We start from the raw sequence: 24,072 nt of genomic DNA, 5'->3' as shown, positions 1-24,072 counted from the left end.
ATAATAAATATTGGCATTTCTAATTAAGAACAATACAAAATCTGATTAAGGTATTTAAACCTGTTATTTTTCTAAACATCTATGAATGGCTGTATTTCTAGAGTCAAAGATATGAAAGGAGAGAGGAATTATTGACTCCATTTTCAGAATAAAGCACAACTTGTAGATTGTATCATCTATAACATGCAAACTATACAATAAATACTATATAAACTGTGTGGTTCTTGCATCTCTCCCCTTCCCCATTCTCCACAATGGGGAAATTTAGTCATGAGACCCTGATGATATAGTTTGAATTTATTACATTCTGAAAAGATTTTTTTTAAAAAAAAAATAGTAGGCATGATGAAGGCTCCTAAAGGAGAGACAGGTTGTTTGTACAATATTTAATTGGCCCCAGTGGGAACAAGGACAGCTGTGCAAAGCTTACTTGTTCAATTTTTCTTCTGCATGTACTTGTTATACTTGTATTATGGACTGAAAATATGGGATTCTATAATTCACTGGCCTATTCATAGAACTTTATATATTTAATTTAATAAAAGTCCATCATTACACATTAAGCATGAATCTGTAATGAAAGCAAAAAGATGATAAAGATGATAACATGATCTCAGTTACAGTAAGACCAAAGGCTTGGGGAAGAATTTAGGAGAATCCTGTTTTTTAATTGTGATACTTTGTCCAATATGTTGAATTCTATTTGAAGAGAAGTTTCTGAACCAACAGGTGCAAAAATGCAGCTCCTTTGGGCAACTTGTTAAAGTAGTTACATATTTTTCTAGGATGTGTTTTAATAAGTCAGGCAGGTCACTCACACTTCTGCAATATTTCTTCTGTGTTGAATTGGCATTGTGTTGGAATTCATTGTTGGAATGTATTTTTAATGCAACAACTACAGTAGTATTTAGCCAGTAGATGGCATTATTTACAAATTTGGATCAATGGTGTATACTCTATGCTCTTTCGTTCTAAGTAGAGTTTCCTGTTACAGTTATATAGTTGAGCAGTAAAGCACATGGTAACTGTACTTTTTGTTAGCTCTGTGTGATGCTATGTGATATAAACAGAATTTCTAACATGTTGCATCCAGCATAAAATCACATAATACTCTATTATCAGTTTTTAGTAATCAAGGCTGAAGGAGACATCAGGAGCTACTAATAAAGGACTTGAGAGCCATATTGGCTAGAGATTGCCTACTGCCATCCTGTAGTGTTAATCATATAGGTGACCCAGTTATGTCGTACTCAATTTTACTATCTCTAGGCTGCAGTATTCATCTAATAGAAATTCAGTCAGTCATTCTGTAAGTTTACATAACTTGAAAGACAACAACTGTGGCATATGAAGGTAACATATTCTAAAACAAGACTTTGTGTGATGGAATAATTTTTTAAAAAAACTCAGTAAATTATTAATGAGTCACGTTAACTGATAATTCTAAAAGAACAATGAGTTAGTGTTTTGGTTTAACTTCTGTGCTTTGCATCTGCAGTATTGTGACCAAAACTTGGCTCACTAAAAGCAACCAAATCATTTTGAAGATACAGTATAAATGTATTAAGCATGCAAACAACTGAATTGTACACAGAGCTCCCAGCAAAGCATTGGCAGCTTGCTGTGCAACTCCAAAGAAAAACAGAACCATAGCTTACATGGTTCTGTTTTGGCCTAGTTACATTATGAAGACAAGACAAAGGCAGATAAAGTGTAATTACAGCACAACGTTGGGTATGTTGTTAATAAACTCACTTGAGTGACTTTATTATTTACTAGACAAATCATGACCCGTTGGGTCCTCATTTCAAAGATATTTCCCTAACCAAACGGAGATACAGATCAAGTGCAAAAAGAAGCAGTGCGAGTGACTTCCAACTTCCTGCTGGCTTGACTGCTGCTGACAGCTCGCCAGCAGCCGATCGTGTAACCAGTCTACCCAGCTTCTGGAGGGCTAGGGCGGGACCAGTTTATTGAATCTTTGGGCAGCAGTGAGTGGTGTAGCAGCACTGAAGCAACCACAAATATGCCAAATTTTAATCCCATGAGAGTCATGGGTCCCAGATTTTGCGTGTGTTCTGTAGTTTAGCCCATTTGAGCTACCTTGGTTCAAAAACTGTTGTCCTATAATGCATTGTTCCACTCTGTTAGATGTAATAATATGAATGAATAACTTTGGGGAATGAGTGGAAGAGATGCTACCTAGAAAATAATTATTCTGACCCAGCCTTAGCAGAAACAAAAAAACAGACACGTCACAAAAAAACCCTCTTTATTTCCTGTGAATTAATGGCATTCACACACTGAAAAGTCCAGGCAATAATCCTTCAAAGAGTTAACTGCAGTAACAGACCTTATCAGTTCCTTGCGATAATTGCCAGACTGTGAGCTCCCAGCTGCAAAGCTGCAAATTTAAGTTCTGGCAAGATGAGCCAAATCTTCAGAAATCCGAACTGTTGTCTCCTATAACCACCACTCCCCTTTCCTTTTATTTATTCCCCAGCCAGGGAGGGGCCATTCAGTGTCCACATGTGCCTTGCTTCCCTAGTTGACTCCTTGTCCTCAGTTGTTCTCCTCTCCTAACAACTCTGCACATCCGCGCATCTGGAACAGGTCCCAACTGTTCTTCCTCCCCACTTATCTCAGCCTCCAAAGACAGCTGCCTCTCTGGTGGCTGGGAAATGTCGGATGGCCCTGGCTCTATCTCTACGTCCGATGCAGAGCATCCATCAGAGCCTTCTCCAGACTCCAGAGCTGGCCCACATTCCTCCCCAACCTCCTCATCATTCGAGTTTGCTGCCAGCTCCCCTGGCAGCTGGCGGCCCACAATAATAATCTGACAAGAGAGGCAGGAACCTCTAATGGTGAGTCAGAGAAAGAAATTTAGGAAGGACACGCCCTCATGAATCCAGTAGTTAAAAACACCTTCAGAGTTACAAGATTTTGTTAGTACAGACTTACAATAAAGTAGACTTTTAGTTCATCTAGTTGTTTCTTGTCTGGTTTTCCTTGTAGGGCTGCCCTCAATCTTGTAAGTCTGAAAGTAAAAACTTCACACCACCACTTTTAACTGCTTGATCCATGAAGGCAGGTCCTTCTTAAGTTTATTTCTCTCACCATTAAACAACTAAGGTCTCCTGCTTCTCTTGTCTGTTTCCTAGGTAGCATCTCTTTTCTTCACTCCCCAAGGCCATCCACACAGTCCATTACAGTTACAGACACAAGAGTTTTACTTGTATATAGATCAGACCTGGGTGTAGGAGAGGACCAGGCTGAGCCCAAAGAAGGGGCCAAGTGCATCATCACTTTTGAGTCCCTTCATGTCCACAAGAGATCAAAGTCTAGCCTATCTTGAATTCCATTGATTCTTACCTATTGTCAATTTACCTTGAACTTTAGTAATTCAGATTCTTGTAGTGTTAACATGCAATAAACCTGTATTCATTTGAACTGCCTTGATTCCTGATTTCCTCTGCTTGACACAGCATTTTACAGCCTACAAGCAACATCGGTTCCTTTGGCTGTCCCTGACTGGCATTGGCAGCATTGGAGGTAGGGGTAGGATGGCAGCTGGGGGTGGGACAGTGGCAGAGGAGAGGTGCTATTGGAGTGACACACCAGTGGTCCTCCACAACAGTTTCCGATGTGGCACCTTGGGAAAATTAATTGCCCACTCCTGATATAGATCCCTTCCTAGTAGTTCAGAATATTAGCTATACTATCTTTGTGACATGGTCAGTGAATATAAATAATTTCGTTTACAAGGCCACAGGCTCTTGTTTGATTCTTCCCTCTGTTGTTACTCAGTCACTTCAGCTTGCTATGAATGCTTTTTACAAGGCCACTTTAAGCAGTTTACATATATTGAAGGGATCTTATAGGCATGGTAGTGAATATGTATGGGAGGGGGAAATACCTTTTACCACCACGCTAATAACCACCTAATATAATTGTAAAAAGAAAATGCAGGCCTGTGTTTTAGTCAACATTGAAGACTCTGAAGAAAGGTTGATGTAGAGCCTGCAAGTGTAATAGCAAATGTGAATAGCAATAGCAATAGCATTTAGACTTATATACTGCTTCACAGTGCTTTACAGCAGTTTACAGAATCAGCCTATTGCCCCCATCAATCTGGGTCCTCATTTAACCAAACTTGGAAGGATGCAATCTCACCTTGAAACTGGTGAGATTTGAACTGCCAAATTGCAGGCAACTGGCAATCAGCAGAACTAGCCTGCAGTACTGCATTCTAACCACTGCACCACCACAGCTAGATTATACTGTCACTGAACATGTTTGTTCGTTTTTAAAATGGTTTTTAATATTAACTTTTAGTAATATCTTGTTTTTGTTTATTGTGCTTGTTGTTTTCAACCATCATAAGTTGCTTATGTGAGATAGGTGGCTCTATAAACAGAATAAATAAAGCATGATTGTTTGAATTTATAAGATCAGATTCCTGGGATAGCATCCAACAATTAATTAATTTTCAAACAGAGGATGTCTTTTGAAACAGAATGAAGAATATATAAAGAATGAATGGGTCAAGACTGATCATCATGGTGGATAGAGCTGATGAAGTCCTGAAAAAGAAAGAGGCGACAAATGTAAAGAACAAAAGGCAATGTAAGAAGTGGTCAGTACATGTGGTGGAAGCAATGATGGGAAAGTGCGGAGAGATATACTGGGTAATATTGATATAAACTAGATTTACTTGTCATTTCCTTTTCTCTTTACTTCATGTCTTAATATTTTTTTGCCTACTCTTTCTTACTCCATTTTCTTATTTAGAATACTGCTGCTTACTTTAAAAAGGAATAGTATGATGGCTATCTCAGCATATGCTTTATAGCAGTTTTATTGGTGGTGCAACTCTTTCCAAGTTTTTTACTTACTGCCTAGTCTTTTCAACATTAGGTGAACAACCTTTGTATTTATCTATGCTACTTATAATAATGCCTGATTATTTTAATTGTGAAGCCTGAAAATGTGTGTGCATGTTGTTACTGAAGGATAAGATGTAAAACAGAACCTTTTGATCAATGTTTAAATCTTGTTTTGCTAGCTCATAAGAATGCTAATATCTCTCACTGTTTGACAAAAGTTGTGTACCCGAAGCATGGATTTATGATAAACATTATTAATAGAACTTTAAATATGGCTCAGGTTATGAGCTTTTCCAGGCCTTTTAAATCTTGAGGTAGTTATATAAATCCAGCACAACTTTACTCAAGATACGCAGTGAAGATGGCAAAAAAATATTTAAACTTTCGTCTTTGATCCATTGGCATTACCAGTAAGTTCTAGTCTAAAATATAAAATATCAATTATATAAATTCAAGTTATTAAATTCCTATTCTGCTTTAAAATTCTAATATTTCTGCTCAGGAAAAATGATGAGTAAAAGAAATGTTGATTGAAGTGGAATTTAAAATGTGGATGTTTAATGACAGAAATAATAAGTGGAATATTGGGAGTTTAAATGACATAAAATGGATTCTGTTGAATCGTGAAACATAGGCCAAGTATCAAGTAGTAACGTTGTTATGCACACAACCCAAGCTGCTTGTGTAAACAGTGCATAAGATGAGAACCATGAATTTTCCTTTCTCCAATGGCCCACAAAGTGTCCGAATCAATACAAGGAATCAGTGGTTCCTTGTATTGCTGCTTAAAGGAAATTACAGCTATTCTTCCCTTGAGGATCTTGATGATTAGGAAAAAAAATGAGCTAAACAATGGAAAACATAAGTAACTTACAAATGGAAGGTGACATTATCTTCATCCCTCATAAATTTCTAAAAAGGATGGGGATAAGTGCATGATAAAAAGCTTCCTGAAAACATTAAAAAAGAATACTACTCTCTTTGGAATTCAGCTCCATTGTACATGGTTATGTAAGATGGATATTAAGAAAGACAGATAAAAGAAATATGGATTGGATGAGATTTACTTTAAGTATTATGAGCCACAAGAAGAACCAATCCATTGATCCTGGAACATGTAAACACCAGAAGGGAGCAAGTGAAGGATACTTTTGTGAGACTATATCCAGTCCTGCTGTTCTTCCATTTGGATTGCAGCCCAGCTAGTGTACTCCATAACCATACTACTGCAAACAGAATCCCTGACTGGAGCTGATGTTTAAGTACTACGTTTACGGTACTAGCAGTTTCAATATCCACTTCATCTGTTTTAATTTTCTTGATTTTAAACTTTGTTTTGTACAGTATCTTCCAAGATATTTGGGTGAATGACCACAGTATACTTTATTTATTAAGCTAAATAAAAAATGATAAATGCACATACTTTGGGCATGTCATGGAAGCAGATTATTGATTAGAAAAAAATGATTATGCTTGGCAAGATTGAGCGCAGCAGAAGGAAAAGAACACAGAATAAAATAGATGGACAGGATCAAAGAAAATATTTGAATGACCTTGAAAGAGTACAAGTGACTATCAAAAACAAATTAAGATGGTAAACACATATTCATACAGTCCTAAGAAGTCAACCCCAATTTTATGGCAACTAACCAACTCACACAAATCAATTTCTTGTGTGTACAATTTAGATTCCAATGTATTATTTGAAACTGATTCCCAGTCTCCTCTCCTTTTTAATAAAACCAGAACTTTCATTTTTTAAAGAAATAATATCACCATTTAATTGCACTGTTCATTCAAATTAACAAAGTAAACACTGAGCTTTACCTTCCTCTTGAGATAAAATAACAGTTTTTCCAAGTACCAAGTATATGCTACTGAAATAAGAAAATGTACATAAATAGATAAGGTTATATGCTTATAGCACTTGCAGATGATTCAAAATTGGGATGGACAGCTAATAACCTTGAAAAAAGAAATAATGTTCAACCAATGGAATTGGTGGAACAAATATCTGAAGGTAACAGAATGAAGTCCAGAATATTCACTTAACAAAATGCACAGACATAGGACTGTAAATCCCTGAATCTGTAACTGTATTTATAAAAGTAGATTGCAAAATGAAAATGAATTAACAGTATTAACAGTATGATGAATTGATATGATACAATGTCAAAAAAGGCTAATGCAAATCCCAGAATTATTCCACTTGATTTTATCTCATATCAAACATTGTATAAGTTCTAGGCATCACATTTTAAAAAGAATACAGAGAAAGTTCAGCTTAATTACAGGACTAAAAAGAAAGTCCTATGGAGAGACATTAAAAAAGTTGGATTTGTTTAGCCTTGAGAAGAGATTTAATAGCATTCTAAGAATATCTGAAAGGCCATTATACAGAAGAAATATTCTTTTTAATTCCAGAGTGCAATACCCCAAGTAATGGATTCAAGAAGGCAAACTCTAATTAAATGTAAACTTCCTAACAATAAAAGTAATTCAACAATGGAAACAGTTTTCCAAGGAAATGTGGAGTCTTCACCTGGTTTTGTGCCTAAGGTGGGACTATAGTCTTCCTGTTTCTAGCCTGATGTATTGATGCCAATGGAGTTTACTGGAGTTTATAGCTTTATCCCATATTTCAAAATGTTAATAGATTTAAAATTAACATCTGTATTATCTTTATGTAAATTCTGCTATTTGATACTGGCTGCCCTTCCATCACTGGACAATTATATCGTATGTCAAAAGGAGATTTTTCTTTTTCCTACTAGTATAGGAAATATACACTGGATTAAAGCTGTTGGATCTACAGGATTTACAGCCTGTTTAGTCTTACTTCTAGCAGCTTATGAAATTTGGATAATTTGCATACCTGAATATTTCCTCTGCCTCAATATAACTAAGAGTGAAACCTGGTATAAGATTCATGAAAATACAATCTGAGGAAATGTTCTGTAAAAGCTGAAAGCTTGCAGTTCTACTTATAGTAAAACTTTAGTTGGCTTAGAGAAGCTATTACGACTCCTGGTGTTATGATTTTGTTTTCACTCATAATCAATTATTTTTTGTTTTAGTTTAAAACTTGCATTGATGACTTCCTGAAAGCTACTCTAATCCCTACATTTCTATTTAATAGGAAAAAAGAAATATATTACACATCTCTAATTGTCAATGAATTTTGATTCTTTTAAAATTCAGAAAAACAATCAAACCAGGATTTTACTGTTATTTTTATTTTGATTTAGTTTACTCTTTTTCACAGCAATACTTTTATATGCACACAGATCTTCCATTAAATAACTTAAAATTTAAAAACTTGAAGAATAAAATGTACAGTAAATTCCAAAGGCTGTTCTGCACATGCTAAAACAAGACTAACTAGTTGATTGATTTAACAGCAATCATGCTGAAAGCTGTTTGTCTTAACTTGCAGTTGACTATGTAAGCAAAATTTTACTGAAAGCCACTGCATTGGAGTTGACCTAAAAGTCTGATTTGGAATTACCTGTGTTAAACTTGCAAATTTTCTAGAGATAAACTATTTTAGGTTACTGAAAAAGTAGGTATGAAAATGTTTAATATTTCTTGTCTCATTACATTGGTACATGCAATCTTGCTCCCAATGTTACTAAATACACTATAAAATCCTGAAATATAAATTCCACATTATCACTCATGTTAAACATATTATTGTTACTTAAGCTTGAAAATAAAATCTTTTTTACATTTCCCAAAATGGTGCTAAAATTCTTTGTTTGATTCTTTAAACAAAGCTTTTACTCTCTTATTTTTTCTGAGCTAGCTATAGAACTTACATATACTGTATGTATTTCATCTTTTGATGATATAAAACTGGAGTGGGGAGAGAGTAGTGGTGGGGGAAGAGAGAACTGAATAACAAAAATAATTTAGGAATAAGCTAATTCCAAGAGCTTTCATGTCAGTTATTTAAAATTAAACTCTGAATTGCCAGTCTCTTAACAAAGAGACTCGCAATTCTTTATTTCCCTCATTCAACCTCCATCATTTGTCACTTGGACACTTGCATTCAACCAACTCTTTTTGGAGCACGACAGGCTAGGGAATGTCACAGTAGCACTCAGAATTGTTGAGCTGTAGTTCAAAACTGTATTGTTGGGTACCGTAATTCCTCAGAAGTATATGAAGTGCCTTCTCCCACTGACAATTCAAAGTAAATGTCTCCTATATATCAACTCTATACATGATACAGCATATCTGTATGGACATATTCATACAATTTTCTTGCAACAGTATTAAATTAACTTCCTTAGTTAACAAATATTTTACTTCCCAATCTTGTCTACAGCTCTGCAATTATCAGCCATCTGAGGTAGGCAACATCAGGAAACATGAGCATCAGAAGGTTCAGGAATATTCTTTATTTTTGTAGGGTACAATAACAGAATGTTGAAGTCCTGTCAAGAATTTTCTCAACATCTTACAATAAACAAAACAAAAGCAGGCTTCTTTTAAGTTTCTCCCTCTTTTTCTTTTCTTAAGACTAATGTTTTCTGAACCACCGCCTGTCTTAATACTATAGTTTATGCATGTCTTCCCTGTTCCCAGAGCTAGGATTACCTTCTATCGAAGAAATTCTGTGTGGTTTCCCATCCAATATTAATCAGGCCTGACTCTATTTATGGTAAGAAAAGGTTGGCCAACTGCTCTCACTTTTTGAGATTACAACTGTTGGATATAATAATGGTAGGCTCCTTTGAGTCAGTCAGATCCTGGGGATTTCATGAGCACATCCTTGATTTTTTTTTCTCAATCATATGAAAAAAAGAAACCTGTTTTTCAATTTTCTAAAACAGCTTACAGCATTGGTATTTCCTGTTGATTTCCACCCAAGTGTCAACCATGCTCAGCCCTACTTAGTTTTAGAGATCAACCATGGACTATGGCCATCTAGGTGTGGCCATTACTCTCACTGAGTAGCAATTTTCAAATAGTTTATATTTTATGTGATTTGTGCTCTAATCTATATATCTGTCAGGTGTGAATAAGACTCATACATGCAGAGTTTCAGCTAACTATTTTATTATATTTTGCCTATAAAGAGGAATCCCCAATCTGACAACCTACCCTTAGGAACAATTAGATAAAGCTCCTGGGAATTTGGAGGGTGGTGGTGATCCTAGACCTTTTGTGGTTGCACAGCACTACAGGCTAACTTAACACTTGATCTCCCCTCCTTGCCATACTGGTTGCTTCCCAACATCATTCCTTCATTATATAGAAATATTTTATTTGAATTTATTTAAAATAATACTAACAGCAATCATACACATATCAGATTTATGCTTTATTTTCTAGTCCTGAAAGAACAGGTACATTCAACTTAGCTTTTAGTATGTATTTTACTTTATTTCCCATTCAACAGTCTCAGATCAAATAAAATAAAATGTTATGAAACAGAGTTAAAACCTAGTTATTAAAATTAAATGTTACTATACAGTAATAGCAATATAATAAAACAAATTAAAATATTTCAACTTTCACAATAGATACTTTATAGAATTAGTGCTATGGAATCACAGTTGTATGACAATTCCTTACTATCAAACAAAACGTTAACAATTAAAATATGACTTTTGCAACCCTGTCAGGTAAAAGGAACTGAATGTAAAAATTTCTCTAAATGTACAAGATTTTTTAAAAAAAGACTGAATTAACCTAAAATAGGAATCAGAGTAAAATTGACAGAGAGTAGAGTAGAATACATTCACTTGATTCAGCCTCACCTGAGTCACACGGACAGAATCTTGAGGATATTGCAATTTTACAATGCCTGTCTTCTAAAAAAAAAAAAGAAGTTTATGGTAGAGCATTAAATTGGGTTGGGGAGATGCCCATCAATAGTTACGATGGATGAATGAATACCAAAGAACCGCCAGGATAAATCTTTGGAAATCTGTAAGCGTCAATACATAGTACAGATTCAACTCAATCATTCTGTAATGCTGTGTCCTACTTCCCCTGTTTAATGGTTGTCTTAGCCTTATCTAGTCCTTGATATTTGATACATAAGTGAAAGGCCATATGAATGTAATTAGCTTGAAATGCTTTCTCATCATGTAGATCTAAAATTGTCAGATGGTATTAGTGGCAGCAACCCAACTGAGGCCAGGATATGCCTTAGTGAAGTTGTCAGCATAACTAATTGGAACGTTTGGCAGCCTGGCCCCTAGTCTTAGTAATGCTTGAGGAACCCAGCTAGGGGACTGAAAAAGAGATCTTAAGAAATGTGGTGGAACTTTTGCATAGGAGACATACTTCGTATGAGGTCTTAAAATGTACATATGAGGACTATGACCTATATAATAACGCAGCAAATGATTTAATAAATAAATAATAAACAAGTGTTATTGGAATATAGTTTATCATTGTTTTTGATGGAAGACAGTGGCATATATTGGCAAATTTATATACACAGATACATTTTCCAAGGTAGAAGTCAAAAAATAAAGTATTAGTTTCTTGAATTCATAGTATCTTTTAATTACTCTCCGCTTCAGGCAACAATTAAAATATATATATATATCTGGAACATTTTAATATGGGATGGTATTCCTTTTGTTTTATTAAATGCTTCTCTTCCCTTGAATTTGGAAAAGTGCTGACTTGACTTTTGAGAAGTAGGTAGTATAGTAACACGACATTTTCTCAAAACATTTAAAAGAAACAGTAACCTTTACTAAAATAAATATGAGCCTGTATAATAGCAACAAGGAATTATATTGCCTGTGTACCTTGGTTTTTAAAAAGGAGATATTTTGAAAAGGAATTTACAAGGACTCAAGTATTCACATGCTTTGCGGTAAAAAGGAGTTTACAGCTTTTTGATATTCAAAGGAGAAAATCAGTTTATTTAGATGGGGTCCCGAACCATTAATTCATAAAAATGATTAATGTATTGCAAAGGCAACAAGTGACAGCCAACTCCAAAGAGGGGCATTGTAAAGGGCAAGAAGCTAAAAATCTATATACAACAACATACAACAATGATATATAGGTCTAGTATATTCAGCTCTCACAGTAAAGTTTATTTCTATAAAAGAAAGATATTCATTGTATGTCTTGCAAGGTAATCTATAGTTTGGAAATCCTAGCTTGCACAGAATAGTTTGAGCATGCTTAGGATGAAATGGATTTTGCTGGATTTGCCAAAAGTACTCCAACTAATAAGTTCTATATTTATGAACAACCTGTATTTATAAATGAAGTTACCTCCAGAAGTTGTGGTTCTCCAGCACTGGTGATTTTAAGAAGAGATTGGACAACCATTTGTCTGAAAAGTTATAGGGTTTCCTGCTTGAGCAGGGGGTCCGACCAGAAGACCTCCAAGACTCCAGACTTCCAACTCTGTTATTCTGTTAATGTTGAAAAGGATTGCTACTTGTGGGAACTCTTGGTATAGCTGAAACTGGTTGGAAGAAGCTGTGAATGAGCAAACTGTAGACAAGAGAATTATTGCTCCAAAAATGAGAATGAGAAAATTTATGATATATATTTAATGTGTATACAGAAAAACAACTATTGCAAGGAATGCTTTCAAAGAAAACAATAAATTGTTAAGATCAACAGAAGCAGAGACAATGCAAAAAGGTTGGGAACCCCTGTACTAGTGACATTGTGTAAAAGACTTTTCTTTTTTCTGTCCTAATACTTCCAAGATTTAATTTAATTGGCTGATCTCTGGTTCTAGTATTTTGGGAAGGAAAAATAGTTTTTCCTTGTCCATTTTATACATACAATAAATAATTTTGTACATCTCAATAATGCTGCCTCTCATTTACCTCCTTTCTACATTAAAAATCTCCAAATGTTGCAATGTTTCCTTTGGAAGTTGCTCCAGCCACTTGATCATGTTAACTGCCCTCTCCTGAACCTTCTTTAGCTCCATTATTTCTTTTTGAGGTGCAGTGACCAGAACTGCATATTTGATTTATACAAGGATATTATGGTTGTGATATCTCTATTTTCGGTATCATTTTTATTGTCCCTCACATGTTGGCCTCCCCCCCCCCCCACAGTGGATGCACACTGCAAGAACACTTTCATTGAACCGTTTACTGTTACAAAATCTTTCCTCAGCAATCACTCCTAACTCCGATCTTATTATCGAGGACTTTTGGCACCAATGTGCATCAATGTACATTTGTTCATGTTGAATGACCTGCACCATTTTAATACCCACCCTTATAATTCTATGAACATCCTGGCCCTATGCCCGAGGGAAAAGTCAAGTTTTTACCACTTTCCTGAAGGCCAAGGTCACAACCATCCAAATATTTGATGGGAAGCTGTTACACAAGGTAGGTGCCGTAACAGAAAAGGCATGCTTCCAAGGCCTCACTAGACAACACTGCTTCACTGACAGGAATCAGAGCAAGCCCACCCTGCCAGATCTAGTAAGATAGGCAGAAACCCTCAAGCATACGCAATTTTAAGTGCTATAATATGCTCAACATGAGGCTACTTTTACAGACCATCTGAAAGCTTCAATTGGTTCAGAAAGTAGCATGGCTAGTTATAGGCATATCACAATACAGCTATTTAACAACTTTGCAAGCTCTCCTGGTTTCTAGCTGCAATTCAAGGTGCTGTTTGCCACCAATGAAGTCCTTTAAGGAGCACTGGTGGGTTATTTGCAAGACTCCAAACTCCAATTTATCTGTCCATCCCATGATATCTGAAAGAGTGGGCACACTTCAGGCCCTTTCCATGAATCAATATCATCTAATCGAGCCAAACAGTGCCTTCTCTATATCTGTTCCTGCCCTTTGGAACAGCATAAGCTTGGAAGCCTTCCGTGAGACTTTTAAAATGTGGATGTTCCCTCCAAGCATCAGATTAAGATGTTGGATCAGCTCATCCATTAAGTGTCTATGGAGATTCTCAGTCCAGGCCATGGTTGTCCCAAAGGCACTTTTTCAAGAGGCAACTGGACTGTTTTTTTCTTTGAAGACATTTCGCTTTGAAGTGAAACATCTTCAAAAAAACCCGAAGTTTTGGGACATCCATTAAATGGTTTAGGATTCAAATATATTGGTGTGTTGTTGTTTTTTTTTGCCTTAGCTTGCACCATATTATATTGGGTTTTCTGTGGCTCTTTTATTTTGCTGGGTTTTTTTTTTAACTCTTATGTTAGTCAATCCAGTCACATTTTACAAGCTGGGCAGAAATAGACATCAATTTAATTGGCTGACCTCTAAAGAAATAAGTAAAAGAAATACTTCGTAGAATGGAGACCATCCCAAGACCAGTATCATCCTCAACTTAAATGTTCTAGCTGCCACTGCAATAACGTTTTAGTTTCCGTGCAGGTTTTTTTTCCCTCAGGCCACTAAAGATTTTCCGGAAAATCATCTTGTTCTCCAAGTATATTTTATGGTATTAAAATGGAGAGAAAAGATAGTTATACTAGCATCCCCCGAAGTGTGCCCCTAGATGCAGGAGTCAGGATTTAAGAGAAGGACGAAGTCGGTTGAAGTGCCTGTTATTACGTACTGCAGCAGCAGACACCTCACCCTCTCCTCCCCTCCCGTCAATTGAGAAGCCACAGCCTCCTTTCGTCTCCTAATATTTTGTGTTGCTTCAGAAATGGGCCACAGCCGAAAGAAGTATTTCTCCATCTAGTATGGGCTTCCTCCCAGGCAGTCTAACTGACGCCGGCTTCGCCTGCACCACCGCTTCCATTTTCTGCACTTATCTACCCAGCTCCTCCCTCCCTCCTCCTCCCCACCCCCGCGCGCCTTCCTTCCCTCAGTCTTCTTCTCGCCCGTGTGACATCACACGCACGTTCCCTTTCGGCCCTTCGGCGTATGTAAATGTGGTCCCTTTGCTTGGAGGAAAGGGAGGGGGAGGAGTTGCCCGGATGTTGGGAAGCACCTCCCCTTTGTTGTTGCTTGCTCGTTCGCGTCTTCGCTCCTTCGTCTCGTCTCCGCCTCCTTCTCTTTTTCTCCCCCCTCCCCTTTCCCCCCTCCCCCTTCTCCAGGTTGCGGGTCAGCGCGAGCCACTGCAGCAGTTAAAACCGTCGGGAACCGCCACGAGCAGCTCCGGCCTTGCACCAAATAACAGCCGAGCGCGAGGTAGAGGCGCGAGGGGAGGCAGGCAAGGCAGGCAGGAAGGAAAGAGAGCGAGGCAAGCGAGGAAGGAAGCAGTCGTGCGCTGCGGTGGCAGCAGCAGCAGCAGCAGCAGCAGCGAGAGAAGACGACGACGACGAAGAGGCGGCTTGGCACTCGGCTGTGGATTTAGCTGCGGGCAAGCCCTCAACACCCTCCCGCCACCATGGTAAGGGGCCGCCGACTCTCTCCGCGTCCATCTCCCGCGGGCCTTGGCCGAATATTCGAGGGCAGTTAAAAGGGATGAGGGCGAAGGCGGGTTTCTCTTTTATTAAAAGAAAAGGGAGGTCCTCCCCCCGCCTCGTCTTTTCCGCCTGCGGAAACGGCAGGCGCTGCTCTCCTCCTCCTCCTCCTCCTCTCGCGTCAGGCCTTCACAGAGCGCCAAGACCCTCTGCGTTAGGGGTTTCCTCTCTTCTTCTTTTTCCTCCTCCTCCTCTCCCCGGCCTAGCAGCCCCCCTTTCCCATAGTTCCCCATCGGCGGTAATGACGTCCTTTTCACATGGTCCCCGCTCCCTCCGGAGGCGATCCGATCGTCCTTTCCCCGCAGCAGCAACCCCCCCTCCCTCTCTCCCTCCCCCGGGACCGCATGCATTTTCTCTCCTCAACTGAGGCTTCCCCCGCCTTTCCGGTAGTTCCCTTCACCCATTGGTGACCTCTTCCCTGCAGTGCCCCACCCCAGCCAAGCAAATATGCTTAATGCTCCTTTTTCGCCCGTGAAATGTCCGCTTTTCCCACCTGCATTCCTGAAAGCACACTTCTTTCTATTCTGAACTCCTCCTCATCTCTGTAGGAAAAAAAAAATCCTGCGAATTCGCTTCATCCCACGCAGCTTCTCTTGCGCACTCACGTTGCTTCCTACTGCACCCTCCTGTAAATTTTTTTCCCCTACTTTGTACTCCTGCTACCTACTAAGAACTCTTTTCTTCTACTTCCCCATGAGTTATTTCTTATTCAGTGTTACCCAATTCTGTGTGCCTCCTAACAGCCTTGTTACCTCTGTGGTTAAACTTCTCTCATGGATGCATGCTAAGAATTGTTGGCTGCATTTAATCCATACAACTACTTTTGAATAGAGAGGAAGGGACATTTTTTAGGGGAGTGCCTTTTTAATTACCTTAACTGTAATAAGAAGGGTGTTTAATAACTTATTCAAGAGGGGCGATTTATGGTATCAAAAAGGAACCTTCAAAAATCCACATTATAAGGTTTTGTATTTATTATGGCATAAGCTTTCTTCTTGAGATGGACTAACGTCTACTTCATCAGATAAGAGAGATAGAAACTGCAGCCTAGGCACATTTGTGTGTGCAATGAGCCATACTGAATATAGTTACACCATTTTTGTATATATATCATGCACATCTCTACATGTGTGTGTATATATGTATACACAAAATTGGGGGGGGGGCTCTGGTAATTATAGATGTTGGTCTAGATAATATTTTTCAAAGTAAATCCAGTGTTAAATAGAATCAGATATGTGTGCATATATAGCATCATGTTCAATAGATATTTTAACTGTTTATATCCATTCTAGGTATCCCTGTATTGTAGAGTTATATCAAGTGGCTTATTATGCCTGAACTTCCACGCAGTATATGCTGTTTTGCTATTGTATCTGATCGATCTTATAGTAATAATTGTCCTGGAATGTCTCTTTCTCTCTCCCTCCCTTCCTCCCTCTCTCCTGTTCTCAATGTGTCCGAATTTCTTGTATTATCTCTCACTAGTATGCTTGTTTTTTTCATTTGTTTTATTTTACTTTCTCAGGATACCAGCAATCAAGTCACCCTAATCGTACTTAAAATTTATATTCCTCTAGAGGAAATAGATTTTCAGACGCAGTTATCTTTATAGTATAATTTCCACAACTAATCAGTTTTTCACTCCTAAATATGTCTTTGTTGTAGTTCAATCTTCAAACTTACTATTCAAGTTTGAATGCAGCATTAAACAGAAACTGCTGTGGAAAACATACTAGATAGCATTCTGTGTATTGACTTGGATTATGTTAAATCTGAAATGCAAAATTTGGAACAACTGAGTTTGATTATAATATAGTGGATAAAAATAATAAAGTAGAATAGAATAATTTAGCTGAAAGTCATGGCAATTAAATTGTACTGCTTGCTGCTATAAATGTATAGATTGATACTGTTCATGCAGAATTTAATTTAACACTAGGGGTATTTCCTGTTTGATGTATTACCAAGAATCAGTTCCTCTTTTCAAAAACACTTATGTTAGCTTTGTTTATGTATTGTATGAAGTATGACATTTCTTATTGTATCCTAGCTGCTTCATGTATTTATCTTCTAAAAAGATTCCCAAATCTTTTTTCTGCTTTCTTAAAATGGGGAGATTCCATTTATAAACCAACATTTTGAGGAATAATAATAAAAATAAAGGTTGCAGTGGTAGATGGGTTTCTTGTACATTAGAAATATATGTTAGAGAGAGTAGGCAAAGTAAAAAAGAAAGCTTGCAGGCCTTTAACTGGGCTATGGTAAATGGTTGATACATTTAATGTTCAAGTAAAATCAAAAGTATGTCATTTTAGATATATTTGTCTATAAATGTCTCTTGAAAAAGCTCTTTATTGAAAAATACCTGAATCCTAAGATTTATCCTACATGCAGTGGAATTCCAGTTGCTTTGATTTTATTGTGACAATGTTTTTTTTTTTTAATTTGATTTATATGCCGCGCTTCTCTGGAGACTCAGGGCGGCTTACAATGCGTTAAGTAATAGCCTTCATACTTTTGTATATTTTATACAAAGTCAGCTTATTGCCCCCACAAACTGGGTCCTCAATTTACCTACCTTAGAAAGGATGGAAGGCTGAGTCAACCTTGATGTTAGTCTACATAAGAGTTAAGAACCAAGAGAGGAGATTTTTTTGCCATGAGTTTTTCTACCAAATTTAGAAGTAAGTTAACTTATATTTGTGTTTATTAGGCTCTTTAGGGGAATAAGCACATCCAGGTAGTATATATATTTTACAGAAAGATGATTTGTTTCAATAGGCTCCTAAAGCCATTTGCTATGTTATAGAAAGTGATGATCACTGCTGTTATTTAGAACTTAAAAGTGCTAGGTATTTGGTAATATATACCTTTTTTCAGTACCCATCATTGAATGGAGGCCTGGAGTAGAACTAAAAGATGAGTTCTATATGGATTTATGCATATACCATGGTCAACCAGAGTAATTAACAGAGGTGTTAAATCATATAAAACCAGACACATCACTAGAAGCTAAAATCATAAGACTACGTTTGATTTACTTTGGCCATGCCATGCATACCAATTCATTGGAGAAGAAAATGATGCTAGGAATGGTTAGTGGAACAAGAAGAAGGGGCAAGAAAGAACATGCTGGCTTGATAACATCAAATCTGATACAAAGTTGAACAACAATTGAAAGAAGCTACGCAAGGCACTTGCCTATAAAGTTGCCAAAAGCCAGACAGGACTAAATGGTTAAAACAACATATGGATTTATGACTTTGGCCCAGTATAAGTTACTTCAGTGATTACAAAAAGATCAAATTGTATTTTTCTCTATTTTAGGGATGTGGATGTTTTATAGTTGCATGGTTTGTGACTTTCTAGCAATCTTTTTTAAAATTGTGTGTGTGTGTGTGTGTGTGAAGAGAATATGTTCATTAGCTGCACAATTTGATTTTTCAAAGTTTATTTCTCTTGCCAGGACATCATATGTTCCTATCACTCAGACTACGATATTTTGTATGTATCCAGATATTCTCATGAAAAACACACATAAATATTAAGATTACCTTGTATGTATTGTGCATAGAACTTTGCTTTATAGAAACTTTCTCTGATGTAACTAATAGTAAGAAACTGAATCTTCATTCTCCATTGCCCTTGTTTTCTAGTTTAGAAAATCTGTACTTAAAATATTTAAGATGCTATGCCCTTCAACAGCAAGGAAATACATTCAGTTATATTTTAAAATGTGCAAACATTTATTGGAGATTCTACTATTCTTCCCTTTTTTCCTGTACATAGCAATTAAAAGGAATTGGGTCAACTCTTAACAGTTTGGCTGATTCTGTAGAAAAGTTTTGAAAATTCATTCTGTTACAAGTGTTGATTTTATAAAATTACCTTAACTTCATTAAAATATGTTTAATATAATAATGGAATAATAACTGGAGAAGATCACAAAATATCAAGATCTGAAAATTTAAGTTAAAAAATCATGGCATAAACTGGCCACTCCAAGTGGTTATTGGCACATTAGGTGCCATACCAGAAAGTCTTAGATGACACTTAAAAATCTGGGCATTGACCAAAGTTTCCATCTGTCAATCACAAAAGGCCACACTATTTGGATCTGCACATATGATCTGCCAATACATTACAACATCCTAGATTCTTGGGAAGAACTTGGTGTGAATGAAGGCCAACGGCTAACTGGCAGCTGTGATTTCATATTGTGTGTATAATGGAATAAGGAATTATTTGTGTATTTCTGTAGGAGCTTTCTACCAGGAGTAGTGAGTGATATGCAGTAAAAGTATTAATATTTGTAGTTCATTAAAAACTGTAATCTAAATTACATAATCTTTGATTTTATTAGTAGAGAATATTATTTATATATAGAATTGCATAGCTAATCCTTGACTTTTGTCTAGCTGCTACGAGGATGTCTTGTGTCTTGTCACTTAACAATCATTCAAAGTTGTAACAGACCGCCTCAGAACTACTTATGATCTGTTTTTGGAGTTATAACAGCCACAACTCTCCCTGTGGTCCTGTGATTACATTTGGGCATTTGGCAACTGGCTCACCTTTATGGCCATTAGCAGCATCCTGCTGTCACATGACTGCAATTTGCAACTTTTTTGCCAGTTTCTGGCATTTCTGTTTTCTGGTAAAAACACCAATTGGGGAAAATGGATTCTCTTACCAATCATGGTATATTTTGTATTTATATTATATATATATATAATAATATATAATATTATATTATATAAAAAAGTATATACTACCATATTTTCCCGAAAATAAGACCCTATCTTATATTTTTTTGAGCCCCAAAATAAGTACTTGGCCTTATTTTCAGGGAAGTGGTCTTATTTTGGGGTGCGTGGTAGGCTTGTTTTAGCACATGCGCTCAAAAGCCCAATTGGGCTTATTATCGGGGGATGTCTTATTTTTGGGGAAATGGTATATAAAAGCTGGAATTCACTGCTTTTTAGGCTCAACTACCATCAGTATTATAAAATATTATATAAAATATAATATTTCAAAGCACCTTTTCTATGTTCTAACATCTTCTCTTTTCTGTACGAATGTAAGGATGTTGTCTATATATAGAGAAAGAGTTATTGAGAAAGTGATCATGCTGTAGCCCCAGAGGATTCTGCAGGAAACTGATTATTTGCACCCTTTTCCATTAGGATTCAGGCCTGGATGTGTGAAAGAAATGGTATTGGTTATGTTTTTCGGTAATCTTTGGAGGGAGCAGGATGGGTTGGTGCACCTGTCCCTGCTCTACTTGATCTCTCAACAGCTTTTAATACCATAAACCATGGTATCCTTCTAGAATGACTCAAGAGGCTGGGAGTTGTCCTGGTTCTCTTCCTTCGCCTGAAGCCATATTCAGTCGATGCTAATTGGCAGTGAGAGGTTGGACCCTTGGCTTCTGTTTCACGGGGTTCTGCAGATGTCAGTGCTTTCTCTGCTTCTGTTTCACTTCTACATGAAGTTAAGATCGCCTATCAGCATGGGTAAGACATCATCAGTATGCTGATGATAGTTTTACATCTCTGCTTGTGGTGAGTTGAGCCATGCCACAACTGCCTTTTTATGGTGCCTGGAGGGTGTTGAGGCCTAGATGAGGATCAACAGGCTAAAACTGAACCTTGACAAGATGGAGTGGTATTTGGTTCAGAGGTTCTTGGAGACTTAGCATAGTTGGTAGTGGTTGTGGTAATTATCACCAGACAGAACTGATGTGTAATATGGAGAATTATCTGGACTTGTGACTCAATATAATCATGAGGACTTTTGCACAACTGTGAGGTGTGTGCCTATTACACACATTTCTGGACTAGTGTTCCCTTTCATAGTCACCATACCTGAGTCACCTACAATTTGGAGTACTACCATGTACTCTACATGGAGCTTAAATACATTAAATAAATACAGTAAGCTTTTTTTTGGTCATATCATATCCTTTGTATTGCCTCACTAGAGAAGCCATAGGCTGCCAGTTTTTCTTTGATGGGTATCTTCTAGGTAGACCGAAAGTTACTTCTGTTAAAGAGGGATGTCAGCCTAGTTGGGTTAAAGAGAAGTTTAGACAGTAATTAAAAATAATGATGCAAATCCTGGCTTCTATCCTTGTAATTCCTAGTTCTAGTCCTAAAGCTGTGTTACATACCTATCTAGAGGCCTGCACAATCCATCTTAAAAGAACTTGAACTATATTCTTTCACTTGCAGTTAGGTTACTGTAAGGCTCCACTAGTATCCCATATAATAATCAACTATGAGTTTTAAATCTTTTCTTCAGGTCAGAATTTGGGGGAGGGGGTTTAACTTATCAGTTTTTCTTTTTTTACAATATTGAGCAAAGGATCTAAGGATTCATTGCATTTCTGTCGTAGATAAAATAAAATAACCATGTCAGTACACAGGAAATCTGAAAAGGGATCTGTCATAGTTTTGGTGGGTGAAAATTGCCATTATTGAGATGTGACAACATATGTAGAAATTAGACTTAAGGATACAGCCTTTATTCCTTGTGTTGCTACCATACAGTTGAGTACTAATAATTTTTCTAAATAATTGTTTTAAACGTTGAAACTAGACACCATTTCTTTGAAGTATGAATTCTTTTAGTACTGGAGACAGCTTGGCTAACTTTAAAAAGAACAACCCCTTTATGTAGAGTTAAATGGATTAAAATATACACATGAGGTTGTTAGTGCAGAATTATAAAACAATGCTTCTTACTTCCCCATATAGGTAATTAGGGAGGGAATGGTTTTGCTTTATTTCACTTGTCCAAATCAGCATCATATTTTCTGATATATAAGATATTTGTAGGTTATGAACAGTTATGGCTCTGAATTCCCTGTGGCATTTTTTGCTGCTGCTGCTGCTTTATAAATTTCAAATTTTGCTTTGAAACATAAATATTAATTTGCCTTGCTAGAAAATGTCTTCAGGAAGCATTACAACAGAAATAAACATTAAACGCAACCCAAAGCAGTAACAATACCTATTAACAATAGCAACAGCCAACGTATATCACAACCACAGCAAGAATATGTTTTGCTCAACATTGGAAGGGGAAAGACCTACCGGCTGAAGATTTGATTTTGGGAAAAATTGTCGAATATGCGGAAGCTGACAAGTTAACAAAAATTCTGAGAGATCAAAAGGATTCCGTATATTTTCAATGTTGGGACCAATGGTATATCTGGTTGAATAATAGAATAAAAAAGATAAAGTTAGTGTAGATTTTATTTTTTTATTTGTATATCTTGACTGAAGTTAATATACTGTGTAAAGCTCCCGTCGCGATCTGTGTGTGAATAAATATTTTGTTGTAAAGAAATAAATTAAAAATTAAAAAAAAAACAATAGCAACAAGCCATCAAAAGTAGATCATAAACAAAAACCTAATATTCCCCAAATGCTCTTTTCCAGAGCCAGGTTTTCACCTTTTCTGGCAAACTGGGTAGGAAGGCAATGATTCTTATATGTGGGAACAAGTTGTTCCACATTTAAATATCACCAAAAATTTGTTTTATTGAATTGTAGACAGTCTTTATACAGAACCCACAGCTAGGCCAACTAAGCATTTTCTGTACTGAAAATTAAATTTTTGTGAATCTAAGGATCTCTTTGTCCCTATAATGGGAAGTTATGCCATCTTTGTATATAATACAGATAGATTATATCAGAAAGGAAAAAAATGGTATTTTGTTTTTTCAGTGTGTAAAGAATGTTAATACAGGTATTCCTTGATTGAAAAATGTAAATGAGCTCACAATTTTGCAGCTGTTAAGCAAACTCATTTTTTTGCTTTGGGGCACTTTTTTGCCAGAAACTGGAAGTAAATACTGGTTTCCAGTGAAAGTGTCAAAAATCATGGCTATGTGACCGCTGGACGCTGCAAATGGCTGTAAATGTGGTTCAGAGAGTTGCCAAGGATCCAAAATGCAGTTACATGAATGTAGGGTGGGTGGGGAACACAGTCCATTGTAACTTGAAATGGCCACTAAGTGACCAGTCGTAAGTCAAGAATTACCTGTAATACAAAAACATTTTTTAAAGATTTCATTTATATTGGCCCACTCCTGCTTAACTTCTGTATTCATCTCCATAATACAGACTTTCACTCTGCCAAATGTGCTGGAAGACACATTTGGATTCTATGCAAATGAGGCAATGATACACTGCTCAAAAAAATAAAGGGAACACAAACAGAAGACATCCGAGATCTGAATGAATGAAATAGCCTTATTAAATACTTTGTTCGTTACATACAGTAGTTTTGTATTCCCTTTAGTTGTTTGACCAGTGTATAAACTACTGTATGTAAAGAGCAAAGTATTTAATAAGGCTACTATTTCATTCATTCAGATCTCGGATGTCTTCTGCTTGTGTTCCCTTTATTTTTTTGAGCAGTATACTTTCAAGAACGCCTATTGGTCTTAAGAATTGAGGACTCAAGAACATTATTGCAAACAAGATCAGCTGGAAGGCAGTTATCAGAAAACCAAAGTAATAGCTTTTGCCAAAAGACCCAAGGAACATTCCTGGGGCATAGATTAAGCTGGTTTCCTATTTCAAGACTTAAAGATAGTTTTTCATTCTGCAAGCAATAGAAAACACTATGAATACCATATTGCTGAAAAGCATTGACTTCATTTGCTATTCTTAAATAAAAAGTATTTAAGAAGAGGTAGTCATTATATACCTGTCTCTCAAATTACTGGTAGTCCTTGACTTACAACACTTCATTTAGTGACTGTTCAAAGTTACAGCT

The 24,072-nt window shown here is 36.7% G+C and overlaps 1 protein-coding gene and 1 long non-coding RNA gene across 2 annotated transcripts in view; one reads left to right on the top strand and one right to left on the bottom strand.

Moving 5' to 3' along the window:
• Positions 1-10,205: 10,205 nt before the first annotated feature.
• LOC148116712 (uncharacterized) lies at positions 10,206-14,665 on the bottom strand. Its single transcript, XR_015731252.1, has 2 exons — positions 14,123-14,665; positions 10,206-12,365 (listed from the first exon to the last, which is right to left on the bottom strand). It is a non-coding gene; the product is annotated as an uncharacterized LOC148116712 (long non-coding RNA).
• An 83-nt stretch (positions 14,666-14,748) lies between these two features.
• Positions 14,749-24,072, top strand: part of PPP3R1 (protein phosphatase 3 regulatory subunit B, alpha) — a 38,585-nt gene continuing 29,261 nt past the window's right edge. The window contains exon 1 of the mRNA XM_034432433.3: positions 14,749-15,206. Coding sequence (XP_034288324.1) covers positions 15,204-15,206 — 3 coding nt within the window. The 5' untranslated portion in view covers positions 14,749-15,203. The remainder of the gene's footprint in view (positions 15,207-24,072) is intronic.

The sequence above is a fragment of the Pantherophis guttatus genome, chromosome 1, assembly GCF_059756535.1.
Source record: "Pantherophis guttatus breed Tessera chromosome 1, ASM5975653v1, whole genome shotgun sequence".
Classification (NCBI taxonomy): Eukaryota; Metazoa; Chordata; class Lepidosauria; order Squamata; family Colubridae; genus Pantherophis; species Pantherophis guttatus.
The sequence above is the reverse complement of the archived record's forward strand: the minus strand, read 5'-3'. Positions and strand labels throughout refer to the sequence as shown.